This window comes from Lepus europaeus, chromosome 19, assembly GCF_033115175.1.
Source record: "Lepus europaeus isolate LE1 chromosome 19, mLepTim1.pri, whole genome shotgun sequence".
Lineage (NCBI taxonomy): Eukaryota > Metazoa > Chordata > Mammalia > Lagomorpha > Leporidae > Lepus > Lepus europaeus.
The window spans coordinates 481,090-504,411 of record NC_084845.1 but is presented as its reverse complement, the minus strand read 5'-3'; the positions used below and the strand labels follow the sequence as shown (position 1 = coordinate 504,411).

Here is a 23,322-nt window from a genome sequence, read left to right as displayed (position 1 = left end):
GAGCTTCCTCCAGGTCTCCCACGTGGGTGCAGGGGTCCAAGCACTTGGGCCATCTTCCACTGCCCTCCCACACCATAAGCAGAGAGCTGCATCAGAAGTGGAGCAGCCAGGATACAAATTGGCTCCCACATGGGATGCAGGTGCTACAGGTGGAAGCTGAGCCCACTACGCCATAGTGCCAGCCCCCTGAAAAGACATCTTGCTGTCACTCGATCTCCCCAGTGAGAATTCATCGGGAAGGCAACGTCAGCTGCCACAAGTTATTTCACTGCTGACTCCTTGGTGCCATCTGGAATCATCCAGCGTCACCTTGAGGGGACGCGTCTGCCTGGGCCATTCGGGAAAATGCCTCCATATTCACCAACATTTGATTTGCATAGAGGTATCCGTGGTGGGAAGACCTGAGGTCTGAGGTGTCAGCAAGCCTAACTAGAGAATCCCACTGAGCCAAAGGAGTCAGTGCCATCTGCAGCACAGATTAATGCACATTTAGAAACAACTCCTACTACAGCCCTGTGCTCGTGCAAGCACACAGCACAAGAATGGGGGCGTAAATTCTCCACACATCCAGAATTATTGTGAATGAAAAGCAGCCACACTGTGCAGGGACAAGAATTTCAAGCTAGCCATGTTTCTGGCATAGCCATGCGCCCTTAATCCTCTCACTTCTTAGAACCAACATGTTGCCTTCTACTTTCCACCCACTGAGACTTATTTGTCCCCAAGATTCACAGATACTTCTCTGTCATTTCCAATGAATAACTTCAGCAATCAACATTAATAACTGTAAATGACTCATCTGCAATTGTTTTCCAGAGATAACTCCAATCCCCATGCTGACTGCCACTGTAACTTACAGGTGAGGAGATAATCTCCAATCCCCATGCTGACTGTCCCTGTAACTTACAGGTGAAGAGATAATCTCCAATCCCCATGCTGACTGTCACTGTAACTTACAGGTGAGGAGATAATCTCCAATCCCCATGCTGACTGTCCCTGTAACTTAAAGGTGAGGAGATAATCTCCAATCCCCATGCCGGCTGCCACTGTAACTTACAGGTGAGGAGATAATCTCCAATCCCCAGGCAGGCTTCCACTGTAACTTACAGGTGAGGAGATAATCTCCAATCCCCATGCTGACTGTCCCTGTAACTTACAGGTGAGGAGATAATCTCCAATCCCCATGCTGACTGCCACTGTAACTACAGGTGAGGAGACAATCTCCAATCCCCATGCTGACTGCCACTGTAACTTACAGGTGAAGAGATAATCTCCAATCCCCATGCTGACTGCCACTGTAACTTACAGGTGAAGAGATAATCTCCAATCCCCATGCTGACAGTCCCTGTAACTTACAGGTGAAGAGATAATCTCCAATCCCCATGCTGACAGTCCCTGTAACTTACAGGTGAGGAGATAATCTCCAATCCCCATGCTGACAGTCCCTGTAACTTACAGGTGAGGAGATAATCTCCAATCCCCATGCTGACTGTCCCTGTAACTTACAGGTGAGGAGATAATCTCCAATCCCCATGCTGACTGTCCCTGTAACTTACAGGTGAGGAGATAATCTCCAATCCCCATGCTGACTGTCCCTGTAACTTACAGGTGAGGAGATAATCTCCAATCCCCATGCTGACTGTCCCTGTAACTTACAGGTGAGGAGATAATCTCCAATCCCCATGCTGACTGTCCCTGTAACTTACAGGTGAAGAGATAATCTCCAATCCCCAGGCAGGCTTCCACTGTAACTTACAGGTGAGGAGATAATCTCCAATCCCCATGCTGACTGTCACTGTAACTTACAGGTGAAGAGATAATCTCCAATCCCCATGCTGACTGTCACTGTAACTTACAGGTGAAGAGATAATCTCCAATCCCCATGCTGACAGTCACTGTAACTTACAGGTGAGGAGATAATCTCCAATCCCCATGTTGACTGCCACTGTAACTTACAGGTGAAGAGATAATCTCCAATCCCCATGCTGACTGCCACTGTAACTTACAGGTGAGGAGATAATCTCCAATCCCCATGCTGACTGTCCCTGTAACTTACAGGTGAAGAGATAATCTCCAATCCCCATGCAGGCTTCCACTGTAACTTACAGGTGAGGAGATAATCTCCAATCCCCATGCTGACTGTCACTGTAACTTACAGGTGAAGAGATAATCTCCAATCCCCATGCTGACAGTCCCTGTAACTTACAGGTGAAGAGATAATCTCCAATCCCCATGCTGACTGTCACTGTAACTTACAGGTGAGGAGATAATCTCCAATCCCCATGTTGACTGCCACTGTAACTACAGGTGAGGAGATAATCTCCAATCCCCATGCTGACTGCCACTGTAACTACAGGTGAGGAGATAATCTCCAATCCCCATGCTGACTGCCACTGTAACTACAGATGAGGAGATAATCTCCAATCCCCATGCAGGCTTCCACTGTAACTACAGGTGAGGAGATAATCTCCAATCCCCATGCTGACTGCCACTGTAACTACAGGTGAGGAGATAATCTCCAATCCCCATGCTGACTGCCACTGTAACTACAGGTGAGGAGATAATCATTTCCCAGCAAGGGGATGAGGTCACAGGATGCAAACACTTTTTCCCAGAGCTCAGATAGCAGCGTTCCACAGATGGACTGCAGCCATCACCCTGGCAGCAGGTATGAATTTGGTAAGTCACAACTATTCCCAGAACAATGTCCCATTCCTTGAAGGAACAGACGAGATCTCAGGGTATTCAATGAGAGATGCTTTATGGAAAAACCAGTCTGCCATGTGGGGTTGAACACCAATGTGGACAAAGAGAGACAGGGATATTCTGAGGGACCCCGAGGCACGGACGCCTTGTCCTAGGCCTGCCTTGACCCTCTCCTCCAAGTTTACACTTTAACCTCTCTGGGCTATTCGCCCTCTCACAGATTACCCAACACATTAAGCCTCACATCTACTCTAAGACCTTCTTACAAATGAAGTGAGAAGCAGGAAGACTGTTTTACTTACAGATTTTGAGTTTGTGTTTAGCAGCTTTTATAAACATTGGATAAGCACTTGGGGTCATTTTTTAGCACGATTTCCAAAGGCAATCTGTTGTATTTTACTAACAAAGCCCTGATGTGTAAAAAAAAAAAAAAAAAAAAAAAAACTTGAGAAACCTGTGATGGGGCCAGCGTTTAGTAGTTATTACTTGGGACACTGGCATCCCACATCACAGTCCCTGGATTTGAGTCCCAGCTTTGCTCTGATCCAGCAGATGATGGCTCCAGTACTCGAGCCTGACACCCACAAGGGAGACCCAGATGGAGCTACTGGCTGCAACCTGACCCAGCTCTAGCAGTTGCGGGCAGTTAGGCAGGGAATGAGCAGACAGAAGAAATGGAAGATTCATTCTCTCTCTCTCTCTTTCACTCTCTCTCCCCCCCCCTTCCTCCTCTTTATTCCAAATAAATGTATTGAATGAAAAAAAAGAAACACTAGAGTAAAATTATAAATATCAAAAGAATCAGGGATCCTGAATCCCTAAGGCTACTCCACATGAAAGCACACACACACACACACACTTCATCATCATCAGTATTTCTCTCTTAGAAGGACCTCAGATTATTGTGAACCAGATAGATTTCTAGGGTGTCACCTCAAGGTCATAAAGCACCTTGTTCTAACAAACCATATTAGGACCACATGCATTCCCTGATGGATATTTTCCCACCTCTTTCAGAGTGAAATTTTCTTTCTTTTTTTTTTATTTATTTTTTTTTTTGACAGGCAGAGTGGACAGTGAGAGAGACAGAGAGAAAGGTCTTCCTTTTTTGCCGTTGGTTCACCCTCCAATGGCCGCCGCGGTAGCGCGCTGCTTCCGGCGCACCGCGCTGATCCGATGGCAGGAGCCAGGTGCTTCTCCTGGTCTCCCATGGGGTGCAGGGCCCAAGCACTTGGGCCATCCTCCACTGCACTCCCTGGCCACAGCAGAGAGCTGGCCTGGAAGAGGAGCAACCCGGACAGGATCGGTGCCCCGACTGGGACTAGAACCCGGTGTGCCGGTGCCGCAAGGCGGAGGATTAGCCTAGTGAGCCACGGCGCCAGCTCAGAGTGAAATTTTCTTAATGACATCCTAACTGTTCTCCCACAAAACCTAAACTGCAGTTTGCAAAGGACAAAGTGGCCAGTAATGAGAGCTATTTTAAGATCTGCAGGTCTTGTTGCTGTCTCTCAAATTACTAGTACTTTGTTATTTCCTAAAAAAGTAAATGGGCCTGACTGTACAGGACTTACATTTCAAAATGTTCACACAAAATATTTCCATTTCACAAGTCTCTTATTATGCTTCATTCTCCCTATTCCTGATTGGATCACTTTCTTAAAAATCTCCTGTTTTAAAAGGTTGGACAGTATTTTATTACTTATCATAATGTGATTTGTATGGGAACTGAAATGCTATGGAAAATTCCTTTTTATGCACTTTTCAGCTATTTTGTGATTACTTCCATTTTGTTGACATCTTCATTGTGGTCTTTCTCCTATTTTAATTTACAAAGGTTCAAAAATGTATTCTTGGGCTTTAAATTTTGCCCTTGACTGACTGACATACTTCAGGTTATTCAAAAAGAAAATAAACCTTTTAAAAATCAAGGATACTTATATTCATGTGCAGCACTGATTAAATGATTTATCAATTTGGCATGAAGTATGAATCATGATTTTTAAACCTCAACTGTGATCCATTTAATATTTTAATGCCTTATCTCCTTCCTCTCCAAACTGATAATCAAGTTTAACAGATAAATATGCACTCTTACAAATTTATTTCATATGCATAAAAAGTCAGTAGGCATGTTTCCAGGTTCTCTACTGCTTATTATTAACACAATTATTATTTTGTCTACTACAATGAGTCAGATATATATGTAAGTTCTTCTCATTACTGGGAAGTTTACACATATTTTTGTTGCCTTTTTAAAAATAGATCTAATAAGTTCAAAAAATTAGCATTTTGTGGGAAAAACAAAATAAGCTGTCCTTTTGAACTATTTTTATTTATAATATTTATTCTTTTTAAAAACACAGTTTATATTTATTTAGATATAATTTTTATCATTTCTAGTAAGTTTATTTCTTTCAAAGCTTCTGCCACATTTTAAGATTTTTCTTTTTTGGGCCGGTGCCATGGCTTACTAGGCTAACTCTCCGCCTGCAGTGCCGGCACACTAGGTTCTAGTCCCGGTTGGGGCACCAGATTCTGTACTGGTTGCTTCTCTTCCAGTCCAGCTCTCTGCTATGGCCCAGGAGTGCAGAGGAGGATGGCCCAAGTGCTTGGGCCCTGCACCCACATGGGAGACCAGGATAAGCACCTGGCTCCTGACTTCGGATCGGCACAGCGCACCGGCCGCAGCGGCCATTGCGGGGTGAACCAACGGAAAAAGGAAGATCTTTCTCTTTGTCTCTCTCTCTCTCTCACTGTCCACTCTGCCTGTCAAAAAAAAAAAAAGATTTTTGTTTTTCAAAATATTTTTATTTTGGTACAATGCTAAGTTTTTAAATAAGAGTTATTATAAGAAAATTATCCATTTTTAAATTTTATGACAATTATATACATTTATTTTGTTAATTCTAATATTTCATAAAATTCACAGTTCTCAGCCATACAAGTGCAAACTTTAAATACCACTACATATGTCTCCATTTACCCTAAACATCATTTATATAATACATATATATATTCCTAGTCTTACAACATTGAATATACAGGATGTCATCTTACCCACAAGTCATTCAAACACATCTGAAAAGTATAAAGTCTCTTTTGTTGTAAAAACCATTATAGCATTTTCACAGTAACAAAAATAGCAGCAAATCAAATATATAGTCAGAATTCAACTTTCCCACTTTAAAAAAAATTCACTTTTTTAATAAGTTACTCAGTTATTTATTTGAAAGTCAAACAGAGAGACAGAGAGGACAGAGATTTTTCCATTTGCTGGTTCACTCCTATGGCCACAACATCTGGAACTGGGCCAGGCCAAAGCCAGGAGCCTGAACCTCCACCTTACATATTTTAGGTATCTTTTATTTCAAAGGTTTACCCTACTTTCCTGCATTGTTTTTGCCATCTGCATGGTGGTATAACTGAGTTATCTGTCTGATATAATTTCCCACCTGCTCTAATATTACTCTTTCTTTGCTGTCCTTAAATATGTTCTCCCTTACTTGCAACAAACATGTAACTTTGAGCCAGAATCATCAATCAAATCCATACTCATTCTTTGTTCACAAGGCCCCACATGCTTCCCACACAGACATTCTGATTCTAGCTGTCTCCTCTTGGTGGTGTTAAGCTTGACAGTGGGCCCAAGTCATTATTTTTCATCCACTATTATTTTTCCCACTATCCTTTTATCTACTGTGCCAGTGGTTATTGGTTGAAATCATTTGGTGGCAGTCACTGGATGACAATTTGATGGAAGCCATTATTTATGAGCTACTGATGTTGGTATCTATTGAATTCTATCTGAACTGTTGCATTTCTTACTGAAATAGTTTATACAGAAGTTTTCCTCATCTCTATTTGTTCGCCCTAAGATGCAGTTTGTATACCAAAGGAGAAAAGATACTTGACACCTTCAGTCTCTTTAGCAATTTTTGAAGTAATGAATTGCATCACTAATTCCCTCAAAATTTCTGGCTCATTTTAATGTCAACAGCTATATACAGCTTTCAGAATTCATTTGATGAGATTCAGTTCTCTGAAATTACTGTTTATTGGTGATCTCTCTGCATCATCATTTTTTAAGTTGGAGCCAATCCAATCTGGATCTTTCAGTCCCTAAACTTACCCTAGAAGCCTCTGACACCTTACCTGCATTCTTGTTTAATGACAACATGTTTCAGGGCCATCCCAAAATTTTCCTGATCTAAACAAAAAAATCATTGATTTAAAAAGACGTTTTGGATATTTGATGAGAAACTGTATTTAGGAACCAAAATCTGTGCCCAAAGGGTATACAATGCTACTGAGGTAGTAATAGGATATGGTGACTTGATTTAGAAAATATCAGTATTTTATATTACATATATGTCATGAATGAATATCGATTATTCCAAATAAGTTCAGGATTATAAGGTTTTTAATGATCTGATTTTTACATTTGCATTTTTTCTATTCTGTTGAAAACTTTGGTTGTTAATAGCATTAATATACTTATTTCAAAAGAGTGGTGCCTATATATCTATAAATAATATGAAAACAGAAACAGTCTACATGCTTAAATATTTTATGTTATACTTCACTAAAGATAGAGTGAAAATTGTGTTTTAAAGTAAATAGATTTCTCTTGATGCAGAAATGCCCAATTACTTGCCATGCTCTCAGAATCTCTTTTAAATATCGCCTTGGTTTAATATTTTAAGTTATTTTATTCAATACTGTCTTATAATTACATAAAACATTTATATTTGTTGAAATATTAAAATAGCAGCATGGGATTAATTCATGCACTGCAGTTTCTATCCTGCTCCTCCCTTTCTTGCTGCTGTGAGCTACTACTGGGAAATACATTAATAACTTCTTGTATGATCCCCCCCTTTGTTCATAAACAAGTACATAAACACATTTAAAGTCCTCTATAATTTTAGGGAAGGGAATGTAGCTTTTTCCAATTTTTTATATCTTTTTTTAACTTATGAACAAATTCTGAAAACAACTATCAGAATAAGAACTTTGCACATTATGTGGATGTGTCTCTGTTAGCTAACAGAGACAATGAGATTGCCTGTAACACAGCACTTCACTAATCAATCCTTCACCCATTCGCACAAATATCCACTGAGGGTGGGAAACCATCTGTCCTTTAGCCACACAGTTACCAGGCATGGTCGTGGTACCGCTTTGTCCTTCCTCTGCCACCTCTCTGACAGCTGCTAAAATCCGCATCACCCAGACACTGAAGTGATGCGTTCAGCTCACTTGGGAATGGGGAGCATCCTCCTCACTCAGACGGGAGCTGGAATCTTGGGAAACTGCTCTGCTTTGTCTCTATAACTTCAATCTGTTCACTTGACATCAGGTGAGATCCACAGACTTGATTCTCAACCAGCTGGTCTTAGCCAGCGCCACGGTGCTTTTCTCCAGAGGGATCACGCAGACAATAGCAGCTTTCGGATGAAGTATTTCCTGGATGATGCTGGATGTAAAGTTGTCTTCTACCTACACAGTGTGGGCAGAGGGGTTTCCCTCAGCACCACCTGCCTCCTGAGTGTCTTCCAGGCCACTAAACTTTGCTCCAGTTACTCTCAGCTGCACATCACAATAAGATCCCCAAAGTCCATTTGTTTCTGCTGTAGCCTCCTCTGGATCCTGCATCTCTCGCTAAATACAATCGTTCCTCTGAAGATGACTCAGTCGATAAATAGCAAAAACATGAGTGTGATGAGACAAAACTTTGGCTACTGCTCTGCCCACATTCTAAGCTCATTTTTAAGTAGACTACACGTAGTCATGTTCTTGTCCTTTGATACACTAAATCTGAGCCTCATGGTCTAGGCCAGTGGCTCCATGGTCCTCATCCTGCACAGCAGCTGCTTCTCTCCCAGGCCCCGCCGTGAGGCCAGGCACCATCCTCATCCTGGTGAGCTCCTTTATCTTGTTCTACTCTCTCTCTTGCATTTTGACTTTCTGCTTCTCCTTTGTAAGTCCAGGCCAGTGGCTTGTGCCCACCTCCGTGCTTCTGAGTTCATCTTTCCCAGCCTTGAGCTCCTTTGTGCTTCTCGCCACTGACTCCCGAATCTCAGTTCTGCTCTCCCTGCTGGGAAAGGAAAATGCTAAATTTTTGCTAACTTGCTTATGCATCTAGACGCCTATTCTCCCCAGGTAAATCAACTGCACGCTCCGAAGTTCTGGGTGACTACTAAGTGCCAGGCACTCTGTTGGGAGTTTCGATACCGTGTCTAAAGACCCATATCACTGCCCTCCTTGGCCTCAAGTCTGAACCTATCACATGAGCACTGAACTACATAATGACATAAAGACTGTTTCATCTAAATTGGTTCTGTTCTTCGATGGAGCTCATATAGCGCAAGAAAGCCATGTTTGAGGATATAGAAGGAAAAAAAAAATCACTTTACTGTTGGCTTCCTGAAGATGGAGCAAAGTCCCTGCCGTGCAGGTTCACCAGGGCTCAGCCTGCCCTGCAGGGCCCAGGGCTCTCCCACTCCCGCAGGGCGGGCAGCTGATCCATGTTTGCTTCCGCGAGTGCGAGCCGTCGGTGGCTCCCAGCAGGCTGCAGCGCCTCCTTCAGGGGAGCTGGACTGCCTCCCTGTGAGTAGCTTTCCCTGGCACCCTAGGAGGATTTGTCACATCCAGAGACCAGACTTCCGCAAGCTCGGCACCACAGCACTGCAGTGACTTCTCTGCTTGTCTCTTCCCACAGCTGACCTCAGGTGGTGAACCTGGGGCTTCCCTGTGGGTTGGCTATCTCAGTCCTGGTTTAGAGCCTATGCTGTTTGTTATGTTAAACTACACCAAAGCACACCGTACCATCTTGTATTATAGTCATGCTGTATAATACATTCATTAGATTGCACAGTAATGTATATCCTACCCACTAACACACTACGTTATATCTGCGATTCCCATATTCTTTATGCTTCCTGACCACATCTGTATCATCTGAGCACTGATTCCGTGTACACAGGCTCAGGCTCAGTCTGCAAAGTGAACACTGTAGTTCAGTGGTTCTTAACTTGGGGGATGTGTGTGCATGACACGTGGCTTAGGCTCACTGACGTAGGAGAGCCTTGATATGCACTCTACTGTGTGATCAGATTTTTCTGTTTTGTCCAGACTCTGAGAACCATAACTCCAGGTTACTCACCAGGATGACCTCACACTCAGTTCTGAACCACTGATCACAAGAGAAACATAAACTGAAACGCTCCAAACCCAGGAAGAATTCCACTTCAGCCAATGTGACCAAAACCATGCGAGACAGCAACACCAGAAGTCCGTGGTCCCAGCCTCCTCACATTTTTCGTGAGGTATGCAGACATATGGGTGACAGCTGCATGCGCTAGGCAGGCAGTCTCAGGATCACCCACACAGACACACTCGGCAATCATGTTCACAGTGTTTTTACCAGAGTGCCCCCCTGTAGGGCCTTTCCCAACCGAGAGCTGTTTCTGATCATGCTAGCAAAAATGACTTTCATTGTTATTTTCTTGTGGGTTTCAATCCAACCTCAGAGAATGTTTAGGAGCTTGAGATAAACCCACTAAGGAAGTTAGTTCATACAGTAACAAATATCCTGCATCATTCCATTCTCTATTCTCTCACCAGCATATTTCATTAGAGAATGAAGCACCAACGTCCTAAGGAACCCATCACAGCCAACAAACTACTTTAGATTGTTATGTGATTGATCATTAAGACAACATCCGCTAGAATCATCTGCTGTAGGGAATCCCACTTGAGAAAGGTTCTCTTGCAGATTGTTATATTCCAAAAAAAAAAAAAAATTCAAAAATTATGACCATTTATTCATTCTCCACTTTTCATAAAAATTCATTAATAGATGTGTATCTTTTGAAAGTTGTGTAGTTCATATCATTTATAGTCAGCATGCTTATTTTACCGACTTAACATCTTCCTTTAGGATGTGTTAACATTTACAAGGGTTGGGGAGGAAGTTTATCCTAGCAATGAAACTATTTGGAATGCCCACATTCCATTCCATAGCAGAGTCCCTGGGTTGTCCTGGCTCTGCTCCCAGTCTTCCAGCTGAAGCACCCTGTGGGAGGCAGCAGGTGATGACTCCAGCGGCTAGGTCCCTGCCGCCCACGAGGAAGACCTGGATGGCATTACTGACCTCAGCCCAGCCCCAGTCACGGCCAGCACCTGAATGTGAACCAGCACATGGCAGTGCTTGCTCTCTGGCTGCCTGGCTGGTCCTCAAATATGTAAATGCACACTTGGACCTAACTTTTTTAATCAGAGATCTTTCTTAAATCTTTAAAATAGTGTGATGATTTTACAAGTATACTATTTTTACTACTAGCTATTTTTATTTCTTCCTTATTTTGTGCTTGTATATAATTTATTGTCAGACAACAAACCTGTTTCCACATTAAAATGTGCACCTCTATGTTCCTCTGTATGTCCACTTAACTTGAATTGCATATTTATACATACCCAAGTAACTAGGTTCTTCCAGATTTTCAAACTTTGATATGCATATAGAAAAATGCACAAAATTTAGGTGTGCAGATTAAAATTTTAATGGAGTATTTATAGTATTTCAGATGCCTATTTTTTCCTTCAAATACAATTATCCCACCTCCAAAAGAATTTTTCTTATATTTATGTATAGGTGGAGAATACTGAGTAACACAGTTTAGCTCTCACTGTTTTCAATTTTTATATAACTGACAAGTTACTGCTACATTTGCAAATATATAATTGTGATTGCTCCAATCTTTTATGTACATCAGATTCACCATTTTCATTTTTATATTATATGTGATATGATTTGGGATAAGATGTACATTTGCCCTTTGAAGGCTCTTTTTGCTTCTCAGTATTTTTGGCAATGATAAATATGGATGCTACAGGCGTATCTCCCACATTTTGGTGTTTTTAAACACTCATTTGTTTTGAATATAGTAACTTTTCCCCAAAAAGCAAACAAAAATTTTAATTCACTACACACCAATTTCTCCACCTATATACTCATAAGTAACTTACAATATTTACTAATCTTCACAATTAAAAGAATTTTTAGTCTGCATTTCTCCAATTACCAATAAACTTTTTAACATTTTGTTGTTTCGTAGCTTTTTTAATTCATTAGTGTCATTAGGTTGTAGGACTTATTTATTAAATGTATCACTTTTTTTTTAATTAAAGAAGTAGTATTCACATATAACATATACAACTGCAGGAACTGGTGTTCTTGTGAAACAGGTTGAGCCAGCACATGCAACACAAGCATCCATATTGGAACCCCAGTTCAAGTCCCAGCTACTCTGCTTCCTATTAGTGCACCTGGGAAGGCAGCAGATGACAGCCCAAGCCCTTGTGGGAAACCCAGATGGAGTTTCTGGATCCTGGCTTTGACCTTTCGGAGAGTGAGCCAACAGATGGAAGATCTCTGTCTCTCACACTCCCGCCCTTTCAAATAACTTTTTTAAAAAACATACAAAGATAGTGAATTAAATTCCTTCTCATGAGCAGGCTTGATGTTAAAGAGATATAACTCAACAGACACAACTGGTATAGTTTTTAAATGCTATAAAACTATATAGGGAAGTTAAATTTGAGCTTTATATTTTGATCTAACTTCTGTTGTAACTCAAAACAGCTTTACCCCCTTTGCCACAATACTGGCCAAGAATGAGAATTTTTAAATATTTCAATTAACAGTGTGAATACAAAATACTTACTGGGTTATGTAATATTCCTTAATCACTTAACATTTTGATTTTAATGAACTGAATGCTTTAAGAAACTACAATTCAACAACTTCCCTGTTCACTTAAGTGAAAATTCATTGGAAAAAAAAAGAATGCTTTCATGATTTTCCAAGTATTCTCTTGTTGTTTGCATAATATTACATAATTTTATTTTTAAAATGCAAAATTTGCATTAAAATTTTTTGAAAGAAAAAATTCTTAGTGAACAGAACTTAACTACAGAAATAAAAGAACCACTGCATTTCAGATTCTGCATTTCAGACTCTGCATTTCAGAATCATAAAAATGTGCACCTCTATGTTTAAAGCAAATCTAGAGAAGTATCATTGCATTGGTTGAGGTAAGTAGAGGTTAGTAAGTTATTTTAGAATAAGTGACACAAAGGAGAAACTATGCTATAACATCAAATTTAACATGAACTAAGTAAACATTAACAAAAAATTGAACAAAACTAGAAATTACTAGCACAATAAAAGTAACAAGAAATTTGAGTGTTGATGCATACTAGCAAAACTGCAAAAATGGAAATACTTTGAAAATTTCTGTCTTCAAAATAGCAAGATATCATCCGACTGTACATTCATGTATCATTTGTTTTAACAAACCATTTTATGATTCCTAGATAATACACTAGAAATCTTTATTAATTCAAAATTGTTGAAGCCAGGGTAAAGCCACCACCTGTGACGCTAGCATCGCATATGGGCGCCAGTTCGAGTCCTGGCTACTCCACTTCCAATCCAGCTGTTAATGAGCTGAGAAAAGCAGCGAAAGATAGCCCAAGTCTTTAGATCCCTGCCACCCATGTGGGAGACCCAGATGAAGCTCCTGGCTCCTGGCTTCAGCCTGCTTCGGCCCTGGCTGTGGAGGCCATCTGGGGTGTGAACCAGTGGATCAGAAGATAAATCTCTTTGTCTCTCTCTCTCTGTAACTCTTTCAAATAAGTAAATGAATCTTTGGGGGGTGGGGGGGCGGGAGAATCAAGATTTTCCCTCAGAGAAAGCAGTAAATACTGCTGATTGATCGTGATTATATACAAGATACGCTGTCACTCAAGATCACATTAGGAACTGACATCTCTGTCATCTCTAACAGTCTTTTACTCACTATTCTGAAACCTCTTTCCCTTCATAAATGGGTCAGGGAATTTTAACTCTTGGCCCTTCAAAGACATGTTATTCCTGCAGATTCCACTGACAAATCATGCTCCCAAGATGACAAAAATTCATGTCCAGTAATCGCTACAAAGACAACCGGAGAAAAGCAAGCAGTTCTCGTGCTCTTTCCTTCTCTGGTGAAGCTCTTACAATGAACAATCTCTGAGGACTGGTGCTTTAGGTCAGAGGTGACAGGAAGAACAGGGCAAAGAGGACACATGCGGGATTCTAGGCAACCCTATGACAAGCAGCCAAGCTGGCACCTTTCCTCTTGGTCCCTCAGTATTTGTCCCTTTTGCCTCTCCCAGCATTTGTGACTCAACAGCAGAAAGCAGAACTGCTGGGGCTGGCGTTTTGGAGTAGTAGTAAATCCGCCACCTGTCAACGCCAGCATCCCATGAGAGTGCAGGTTCATGTCCCAGGTACTCCTCTTCCAACCCAACTTCCTGCTAACAGCCTGGGAAAGCAGAAAGAACACCACCCCTGCACCCACATGGGAGACCTGGTAAAAGCTCCTGGCTCCTGGCTCCTGGCTTCAGCCTGGCCCAGTTCTGGCCATTGCAACCATCTGGGGAGTGAACCAGCAGATGGAAGCTTCCTCCCTACCCTCTGTCCCCACCCCCCAGCCCATAACTCTTACTTCACATAAATAAAAACTTAAAAAAAAAAAAAAAGGCAGAACTGTTTTTCCAAATACATTTCTTACTGAGATCTGCCATTTCTCCTAACATCATGATCTTTACATGGAAAGTGGCGTCTTGCTAAATTCACATGTACTTCCAGGATGGCATCTGTAATGTCGGCACTCCTACAGGTGTGGACAGTGGGCCCATGCACCTTCAGAGGAGAGTCTGGATCCCATCTCACCCCCTTGCTGCACCGGGATTTTCATCCCACCTCTAAGTACACTGACAGTCTGTGAAAGTGAGGCTGTCTCTGGAAAACAACTGTGGAGGAGCAAACTAATTCATTAAGGTCGATTAGTACAATTCTCCATTGAGGATATAAATAGCTAGAAAATCATCTGCGAAGCCTTAGAATACACGAAGGAAAAAAAATACACCCAAGAGTCAATGGCAGAAGGACACTGAGCACGAACTTGTGAGGTGAGTGCAGCACAAGCAGCCTGGAAACGTGGCTAACATGAAATTCCTATTTCCACAAAATGTGTATCCTTCCCACTCATGAGAACTCTGAGGAAAAACATGTGGAGAAAGGAAAGAGCAGGAAGATGCAGAAGAGAAAAGGAAACGCCATCATACCATCCTGCTTCTCTGCCCTGGAATCAACATGAACTGTCATCTTGGGATACTTACTCTTCTACACAAAATGGATGCCCAGATCGTACCTTATGGTGCTTAAAATAATTATTCTGTAGAGCAAAGATGTCACTGAAGAATGAATGAGGTTCAACATAAGTCTTTGCTGTTGCACTATTTTCATCTTTCTTCAGGAAAAGAAAAAAAGATAAAATTCATTTTTAAAAATCAGTGAAAAAAATAGGTATGAACTGACAAGTAAACAATGAAAACATATCCACTTATTGAAAGGTTAAAAATTCTTAAAAATCAACCATATTGTTTACTGATAAGGATATGAAAAATACTGATAAGGATATGAAAGAATTGGAACTCACATCCTGCTGTTATAATTAGAAAAGGGAACATTTAAGTTTGAGGTTAAACTGGCCTGCCTTCAGATGTTATCTATTCATCCATACTGAGAAATTTAACACACATGAAATGAAACACATCTCTATGAAAAGTTGTATTTAAATGTCTGCAGTATCTTGGGGCTGGCACTGTGGCATAGTAGGTAAAACTCCCGCCTGCAGTGACAGTACCCCATAGAGGCACTGGTTCGAGTCCCAGCTGCTCCACTTCTGATCCAGCTCTGCTTTTGGCCTGGGAAAGTAGTAGAAGATGGCCCAAGTCCTTGGGCCCCTGCAGGTAGATGGAAGACCTGGAAGAAGCTCCTGACTCCTGGCTTCAGATCAGCCCAGCTCCGGCCATTGCAGCCATTTGGGAAGTGAACCAGCAGATGGAAGTCCTCTCTCTCTCTCTGTAACCCTTTCAAATTAAAATAAATCTTTAAATGTTGGCAGTATTTTATATGTAACAGGTAAAATAAGGAAACTCAATGTCCACAAACACATAAATAGAGAAATTATGGTGTATCTTTAGCATGTTATAGTTCTCAGTAACATAAAAAGACTGAACTACTTATGTATTACCATTGAGGAACTTCAATATGCCAGAGAACAGAACTCAGGCTTAAGAAATATACATTTAAGAATTAAACATTTTCATTTCAATCACATAAAATCTTAGAAAGTAAAAATTACTGTATTATAAAGCAAAGTAAATCAATGGTTGCCTGGAAGGTAGAAAGATATTAAAGGGCACCAGGCAGTACCAATGTTGGGTAGGTTCATGATTATGATTGTTTCATGAGTACATATGGCTATCAAAACTTATTAAATGGTACAACTTATTTTTTTTAAAGATTTGTTTATTTATTTGAAAGTCAAGAGTTACAGAGAGAAGAGAAGCAGAGAGAGAGAGGTCTTCTATCCACTTGTTCACTCCCCAATTGGCCACAATGGTCAGAGCTGCACCTATCCAAAGCCAGGAGCCAGGAGCTTCTTCCAGGTCTCCCACGTGGGTGCAGCAGCCCAAGGACTTGGGCCATCTTCTACTGCTTTCTCAGGCCATAGCAGAGATCTGGATCAGAAGTGGAGCAGCTGAGACTTGAACCAGCGCCCATACAGGATGCCAGCACTGCAGGCAGTGGCTTAACCCGCTACACCACAGCGTTGGCCCCAAATTATACAATTTAAATATGTGCAGTTTATGGAATGTCATTTATACCTTGCAAAAGCTTTTTGTAAAAGTTCAAAATAAAATCTGAATTTCCTATTATTTTTGGAAAATAAATTTGGCAACCTATATTGATGCTACAAACTCTCTTCTCATGCCCTGGGTGGGATAACCAGCCTTGGGGTAGCAAATATGAGTGAACAAGGCCATTTCCACCTGATCCAATAGGAAAACTGGCTGCTCAAAAGACTCTTCGCTAAATGAAGGGCCTCTTCTACCCTCTTCCTCCTGCTTACGCAGGAATGGCACTGATGTGAACAGTGTACAACACTGCAGGAGTCCACTATACCTTTACTTCATACTCTCTGACAAGGACCTCAGCAACCCCAAACCCTAAAGTCCTGGGAATTTCTGTGCCACCTCATCCATCACAAGCTGTGATTCCATCATCGCACTGCCCTGTTAAAACAGCCCACTCCAACCACTCCTGCAGTTCCCCTCACTCCCTAGAAATGCATCACTATTCCCCAGCCCCATAAACCTGTAATTTGTGATGCTACTCTACTAAATCCAGGACACTGGGGTACAAGAAACCATTGTTGAACCTGGGGAACAAATCCTGCCCACCAGTGCTAAGCACAGTGCAACATTTCGTGTGAACAAGAGAACAATTTTGTGTTATTCTCAGAAGTACAAGAGGTTGTCACGAATATGGCCCTTCCCTCAGGTTAACCTATGAATTCACTCATTAATGTAGCATCCACGCAACAAGTCAGAACCTCAGGGGTACCACAGCACAATGCATTAAGCTGCCACTCAGATACTGTATTCCATATCACACTGCCTGGGATCAAGTCCCACCCTCAGCTTCCAACCCAGCTTTGGGCCAATGTGCACCCCAGGAAGCAGCAGCTGATGGCTCAAGTTCTTGGGTCCCTGCCATCCACACAGAAGACCCAGAAAAAATTCCTGTCTGCTGACTTCAGCCTGGCACTGGCTGTTGCAGTCATCTGGGGGATAAACCAGCAGATGGAAGATCTTTCTCTCTCTCTCTGCCTTTCAAATAAAAATTAATTAAAAAAAAAAAGAACTACAAAGCTCTAAAGTTTTTTTTGGAGGTCTTGGGCAGAAATATAAAGTAGGACAAACCAGAGAGACAGTTATATTCTGCAAGAAACAGAAAGTACGACAAAACTGGGGTGCAAGTTACATTCCGCCATCACACGGTCCCCTCTAAGGCACACGAAGTTCAGTAATCCCAACCAAAGCTGCCTGTTTGTACATGGTAGAATTCTGTTGTTCACAAACCACCACAGATAGCAAATACAGGTCCTAAGGTGAAGGCAGCTTAAACAATCAGGCCTTCATTACAGCATAAGCCAAAACGACAGGGAGTGAAGAGAAACAGGATGTTCTGGGATTTGTGATCTGGAAACTGGAAATACAATTTCAACAGTCTTAACAGACCCACAAAGCCCCTGAAAAAAAGAATTCTATCTTTTCATGTCACCAATAGAGTCCTCTGGGTCAAAAGACTGCATCAGAGGGGCTGGATTGTGGCACAACAGGTTAAGACGACGCTTGCTTGCACTGATGGTATCCCTTATCAGAGCACAGATTGGAGTCCTAGCTGCTCCATTTTCAATCCTGCTCCTTGCTAACGTACCTGGGAAAGCAGCAAAAAATGGCATAAGTACATAGGCCCTGGCCACTCACATAGGAGACCTCAGAGTACTGGGCTCTCGACCTCAGCCTGGCTCAGCCCTGGCCACTGCAGTCATTTGGGGAGTAAACTAGCGGATCCAAGATATCTTTGCATTTCTCCTCTGTCATCCAGTCTTTGAAATAAATAAACTTTTAAAATAAACTCTATCGAGCCCATAGTGTAACTCATCAAAGGGTAAGAAATGAGAAAGGAGTAAATGCTGAAGCTAACCACAAATTCCTCCAGCGAATGAGAGACCATCAAGGCTTACTTCCTAAACATGATGGGGTGAGAACATGATGCACGGTGAGGACCTCCCAAGTGGCAGAGGTGACATGCTTTTTCTCAGAGGGCTAAGTCAGCCAAGGACCCAGGGTAAATTGAAAAATACCTTGCAGCGCTCATGCATCCGAGATTTAAACAGATCTTTTTAAAGATTTATTTGAAAGGCAGAGTTACAGAAAAGGAGAGATGGAGAGACAAAGAAATCTTCCATCCACTGATTTACTCCTCAAATGGCTGCAATGAACAGAGCAGCAGGGCCACGCCAAAGCCAGCAGCCACGAACTTCATCTGAGTCTCCCATGTGGGTGGCAGGGGCCCAAATACTTGGGTCATCTTCCCCTGCTTTCCTAGGCACATTAGCAGAGAGCTGGATAGGAAACACAGTAACCAGGACTCACACTGGGATGTCATTGTCACGGGCAGTAGCTTAACCTGCCACACCAAAACAATGGCTCCTTGTGCAGATTTTTTTGATATATGAGGTTCAATTCAGTCATATATATATATATATATATATATCCTCCAGTGTTACACTGAAGAAGAAATAACACACCCTGCACAGCTACAGTATTTTTCTCATTGGGAAAGTCCTAATATCCAAAGAAGTCAGCCTGACTGTTTTCTCACATTTACTACATTCAAAAGGCACTTCACCAGGGGCTCTCTGGTGGGAACTGAAGCTAGTTTTAGCTGCAGAACTTCCCACATCTGTCACACTCCTAAGTGTGAACTCAGACCTTGAAAAAGCACAGAACTTTGACTAAAAAATTTCTCAAATTTGTTTCAATTGTGAAATTTACTCCAGTATGAACTCTAGAATATCAAAAGAACTAAGAGCTTCGTGAAAAGATTTTCCATATTCAAAGCATGCATAACACCTTTCTCCAGTGTGAGTGTCCCATGTAGAATGAGGTTAGTTTTCAGTAAAGCATTCTCAGTGTTCACTACACTAATGCTTTTGTCCAATGTGAAGTCTCCGGTGTTGGAGGAGTGAAGAGCTTTGACGAAATGATTTCCCACATTCATTGCACTGATATGGCCTTTCTCCTGTGTGAATTCTCTGGTGTTCAATGAGGTTGTACTTGTAGCTAAATAGTTTTCCACATTCCCTGCATTCATATGAATTTTGTCCAGTGTGAATCTGCTGATGTCGAATGAGGTTGTACTGTTTGCTAAAGGATTTACCACATTCTCCACATACATAAGGCCTTTCTCCAGTGTGAAATCTCTGGTGTACAACCAGGTGAGACTTGTGCCTAAATAACTTTCCACATTCTACACATTCATAAGGCCTCTCTCCAGTGTGAACTCTCCTATGTTTAATGAGGCTGGAGTTTTCAGCAAAGGATTTTCCACATTCACTGCACTCATACAGCCTTTCTCCAGTGTGGATTCTTCTGTGTTTAATGAGGCTGGAGTTTTCCACAAAACACTTCCCACAGTCAGTACACTCATAAGGCTTTTGTCCCGAGTGGAGTCTCTTATGTTGACAGAGTGTAGAGCGCTGGCGAAATGATTTCCCACACTCACTACATTCATATGGCCTTTCACCAGTGTGAACTCTCTGGTGTTCAATCAAGTTATACTTGTAGCTAAACAGCTTTCCACAGTCACTACATTCATATGAACTCTCTCCACTATAAACTCGCTGATGTCGAATCAGGTTAGACTTTAAGCTAAATGATTTCCCACATACCCCACATTCATATGGTCTTTCTCCTGTATGAACTCTCAAGTGGGCTAAGAGATTACACCTGTAGGTAAAAAATTTCCCACATTCCCGACACTCATATGGTCTTTCTCCAGAATGAATGGTCTGATGGTTACTGAAGCTACCATTTCCATTAAAAACGCTGCCACATTCACTGTAAATATAACATGGTTCTCTAGTAAGCAGCCTCTGGTCCAAAACAAGCGTCTGTTGGGAGCTGAAGGTCTCCGCAGATTCTCCCCAGTTGTTAGGAGGTTCTCCCCCAAGAAAGGGTGGCCCACACTGGATTTTGCTGGTTGATGTCTTCTCAACAGGAGCAGCCTCGTGCTGAAAGAATCCGAGTCTGACCAGGAAGTCATTCTCAATACCGTTGAAGATAAACGGTTTCCCCGAAACATGGAACTTACAGCTCTTCACATGTGAGACTCCGCCTATGCTGCTTCCATTGAGTTTCTCTCCAATATGCTGATCCTGGTGCTGATGAAGTTTAACACTGTCAGACACCTTTTTTCCATGAGTGTCACAACTGTCCAGTTTCTGTGTGTGGTGTGTTCCCCAGTGCTCACTCAGGCACAAAATGTCTTCTGAGATGGGGAAACAGGTTTCATAGCCATGGGCCTTCCTGGGACACACACCTGTCTTAGGAGTCCAGATGTCAGACATTTTTAGTATGGAAAGACTCTGCTTAGAAGGTGCCTCATTTTCCACTCCACACCAACAACCTGAAAGCAAGAAAATGCTGGTGAAATGCATGTTGGGAGACTTTGGTAGGAGGACACAGCCTACCCATAAGTCTGTCTGACAAACTCAGGAACTAGTCCATGCAATTATACATAGGAACAGCGAGTCCAGATCTGAAGGCTAAAGAGGCAGTTTAGCATTACTGGGCTATTAAGACCATGGAATGTAAGGAGACAAACATGCCAAGCAACACAGGGAACAGAGGCAGGGTCTACAACCCATTCCTCTGCCAACAATTTGTCTACAGCACCTTATCTGCTGATGATACCTGACTATTACACAGACGAGTATGTCCAGGCCCGAGAAAATATGACTACAGCACAGCAGCTGTTGGTCAGGGACTGTTTGAGAATATAGATACACTTCACAACAGAAAATACATCTGCTAACATCAGAAAACAATGAAGATAGAGCAGTGGGAAATATGGGAGAGATGTGGAGTGCAGTGGGAAATATGGGAGAGATGTGGAGTCCAAAGATTAGGCCTGGGTCGCTTGCAAGACCAGAAGTGACAAGGTACAGAACTGACAAGTCAGCAAACTCTAGAATGGAGAAGCAAAGACAGATTATACTGTTTGGCTACTGGTAGTGAAACTAAAATGCTGCCTAAACAGAACAGGTTTCTGGTATGATTTGAATATAGCCTGAAGTCACACCCTCCCCCAGGCTGCCACTTCTCAGGCCAGGCTCCCTCAGAGCCCTTCTTGCTGAGTCTAGCATCTTCTGGACCACCAAGGGTTCTCCATCCCACAGGAAGATGAGTAATTACAGGAATTGGAATGATATAAATACTATGAGAACAACACAGAACGGCCAGAACTGACTCAGAACAACTCAGCAAAGGCTGGTGCTGTGGCGCAGCAGGTTACATCATCATCTGCAGTGCCAGCATCCTATATGGGTACCAGTTTGAGTCCTAGCTGCTCTACTTCCAACCTAGCTCCCTGCTACTCCACCTGGGAAGGCAGCAGAACTTGGTCAAGTCCTTGGGCCCCAGCACCTACATGGGAGACCAAGAGGGACTTCTGTGCTCCTGCCTTCTGCCTGGACCAGCTTTGGCTGTTGTGGACATTTGGGAAGTGAACCAATGAATGGACAATCGATCTCTCTTCCCTCTTCCTCAATCCCATCTTCTCTTCCTACCTCCTCCCCACTCCCATAATTCTTTCAAATAAATAAAATAAATATTTAAAAAAAAATCAGTACATGATGGGTACAGGAACAGAAAGCATACATTACAAAGAAAATTTTGAAGAATCCTCTAAGAATAGTCTACAGGCCATGGAAGTGGTGACCACATCAGTGATGGCAATTCTTGGCACAACCAGGAAAGAAGAAATGTCTGCTAAAGGAAGAAGGTGGCTCCTGGAGCACACAGGAGCACGGATTTGCACAGGCTTCCCCAGAGAGCCAGAGCGACAAGCAAAGTGGGATGCATTAGAGTGACTGAAAGACTCTTATTTCTGAATGCTTCAGAAGGGAAGCAGGTGTTAAAACTGCTCAAAGACAAGAGCGGGCAATACCCACACCTCAGTTCTAGCAGCCAGAGAAACAGCCCAGAGAACAAAGGGGGGAAACTATGTCCTTGGACCTGATGTGAGAATGACAGACTTGCCAAGGGGAAACAGGAGGAGGGCAGAGACTACCTCAGGTCCCAGGGGTGAGTGTGTCTTACCCAAGGAGGACAGAAGTGCCAGGTTCTCCAGCATCACATCACGGTACAGCTGTCTTTGACCCTCATTAAGGAGACCCCATTCTTCCTGGGAAAAGTTCACAGCCACATCTTCAAAGGTCACAGTGCCCTGCTATGATGGTGACAGATGAAACCACAAACAGCACCCACCACGGAGCCATACAATGCATCTCCCCCGATATCTACCCTTACCCATGTTCCTCCCAAAGTTCCCATTTCAGAGGAAAAATAAGCTTATTAGTCCCAAAAACCACAGTATACAGCCAACAGCAACAGGGGCAGACAAAAACATGTTACTGCTGCGGTTCTGACACAAAGGGATCCACCTCTACTGATAGGCAATTTCCCCTGGTATGGTTTAAGGTTATATAAATCCCAATGCAGCACTGTGGGGCCATCAAACATTTCTTTCTCTCTCTAAACACACATCATATTAGACTGTGTATCCCTCATAACTCCAGATACCACAGCGATGTATCCATGGATACCACCAACTCATAGGCCTCTCTACAGACTCAAGTTGTTTTTCCTTAATTTTTACCCATTTATATTGGGGGGGGGGGGGGCACAACACTGGGAGGCAGTGCTCCCATTTGTTGATCTACTCTCCACAATGGCTGGAGCTGGGCCAAAGATGGAAGCCAGAACTCAATCCGGGTCTCCCACACAGGTGGCAGGAATCCAATTACTCCCAGGGTCTGCATTAGCAAGAAGCTAGAGTCAGGAGCCAGAGCCAGGCATCAAATT

General features: G+C 42.5%; 1 protein-coding gene across 14 annotated transcripts in view; it reads right to left on the bottom strand.

The window, feature by feature from the left end:
* The window catches only part of LOC133748567 (zinc finger protein 418-like), a 76,459-nt gene that overhangs the window by 49,925 nt on the left and 3,212 nt on the right, over positions 1–23,322 (bottom strand). For 11 of the 14 annotated variants that reach the window (XR_009864476.1, XR_009864479.1, XR_009864468.1 and 8 more), the window contains exons 2-3: positions 22,558–22,687; positions 14,970–20,863 (exon numbers count right to left, since the gene is read on the bottom strand). Coding sequence is in view for 1 of the 14 variants with exons in the window: in XM_062177470.1 (XP_062033454.1) it covers positions 19,380–20,863; positions 22,558–22,687 (1,614 nt within the window). In the remaining 13 variants the exon portion in view is untranslated. Of the gene's footprint in view, positions 1–5,572; positions 20,864–22,557; positions 22,688–23,322 lie in introns of those variants that run through there. The other 3 variants (XR_009864474.1, XR_009864480.1, XM_062177470.1) reach the window with 3 other exon arrangements.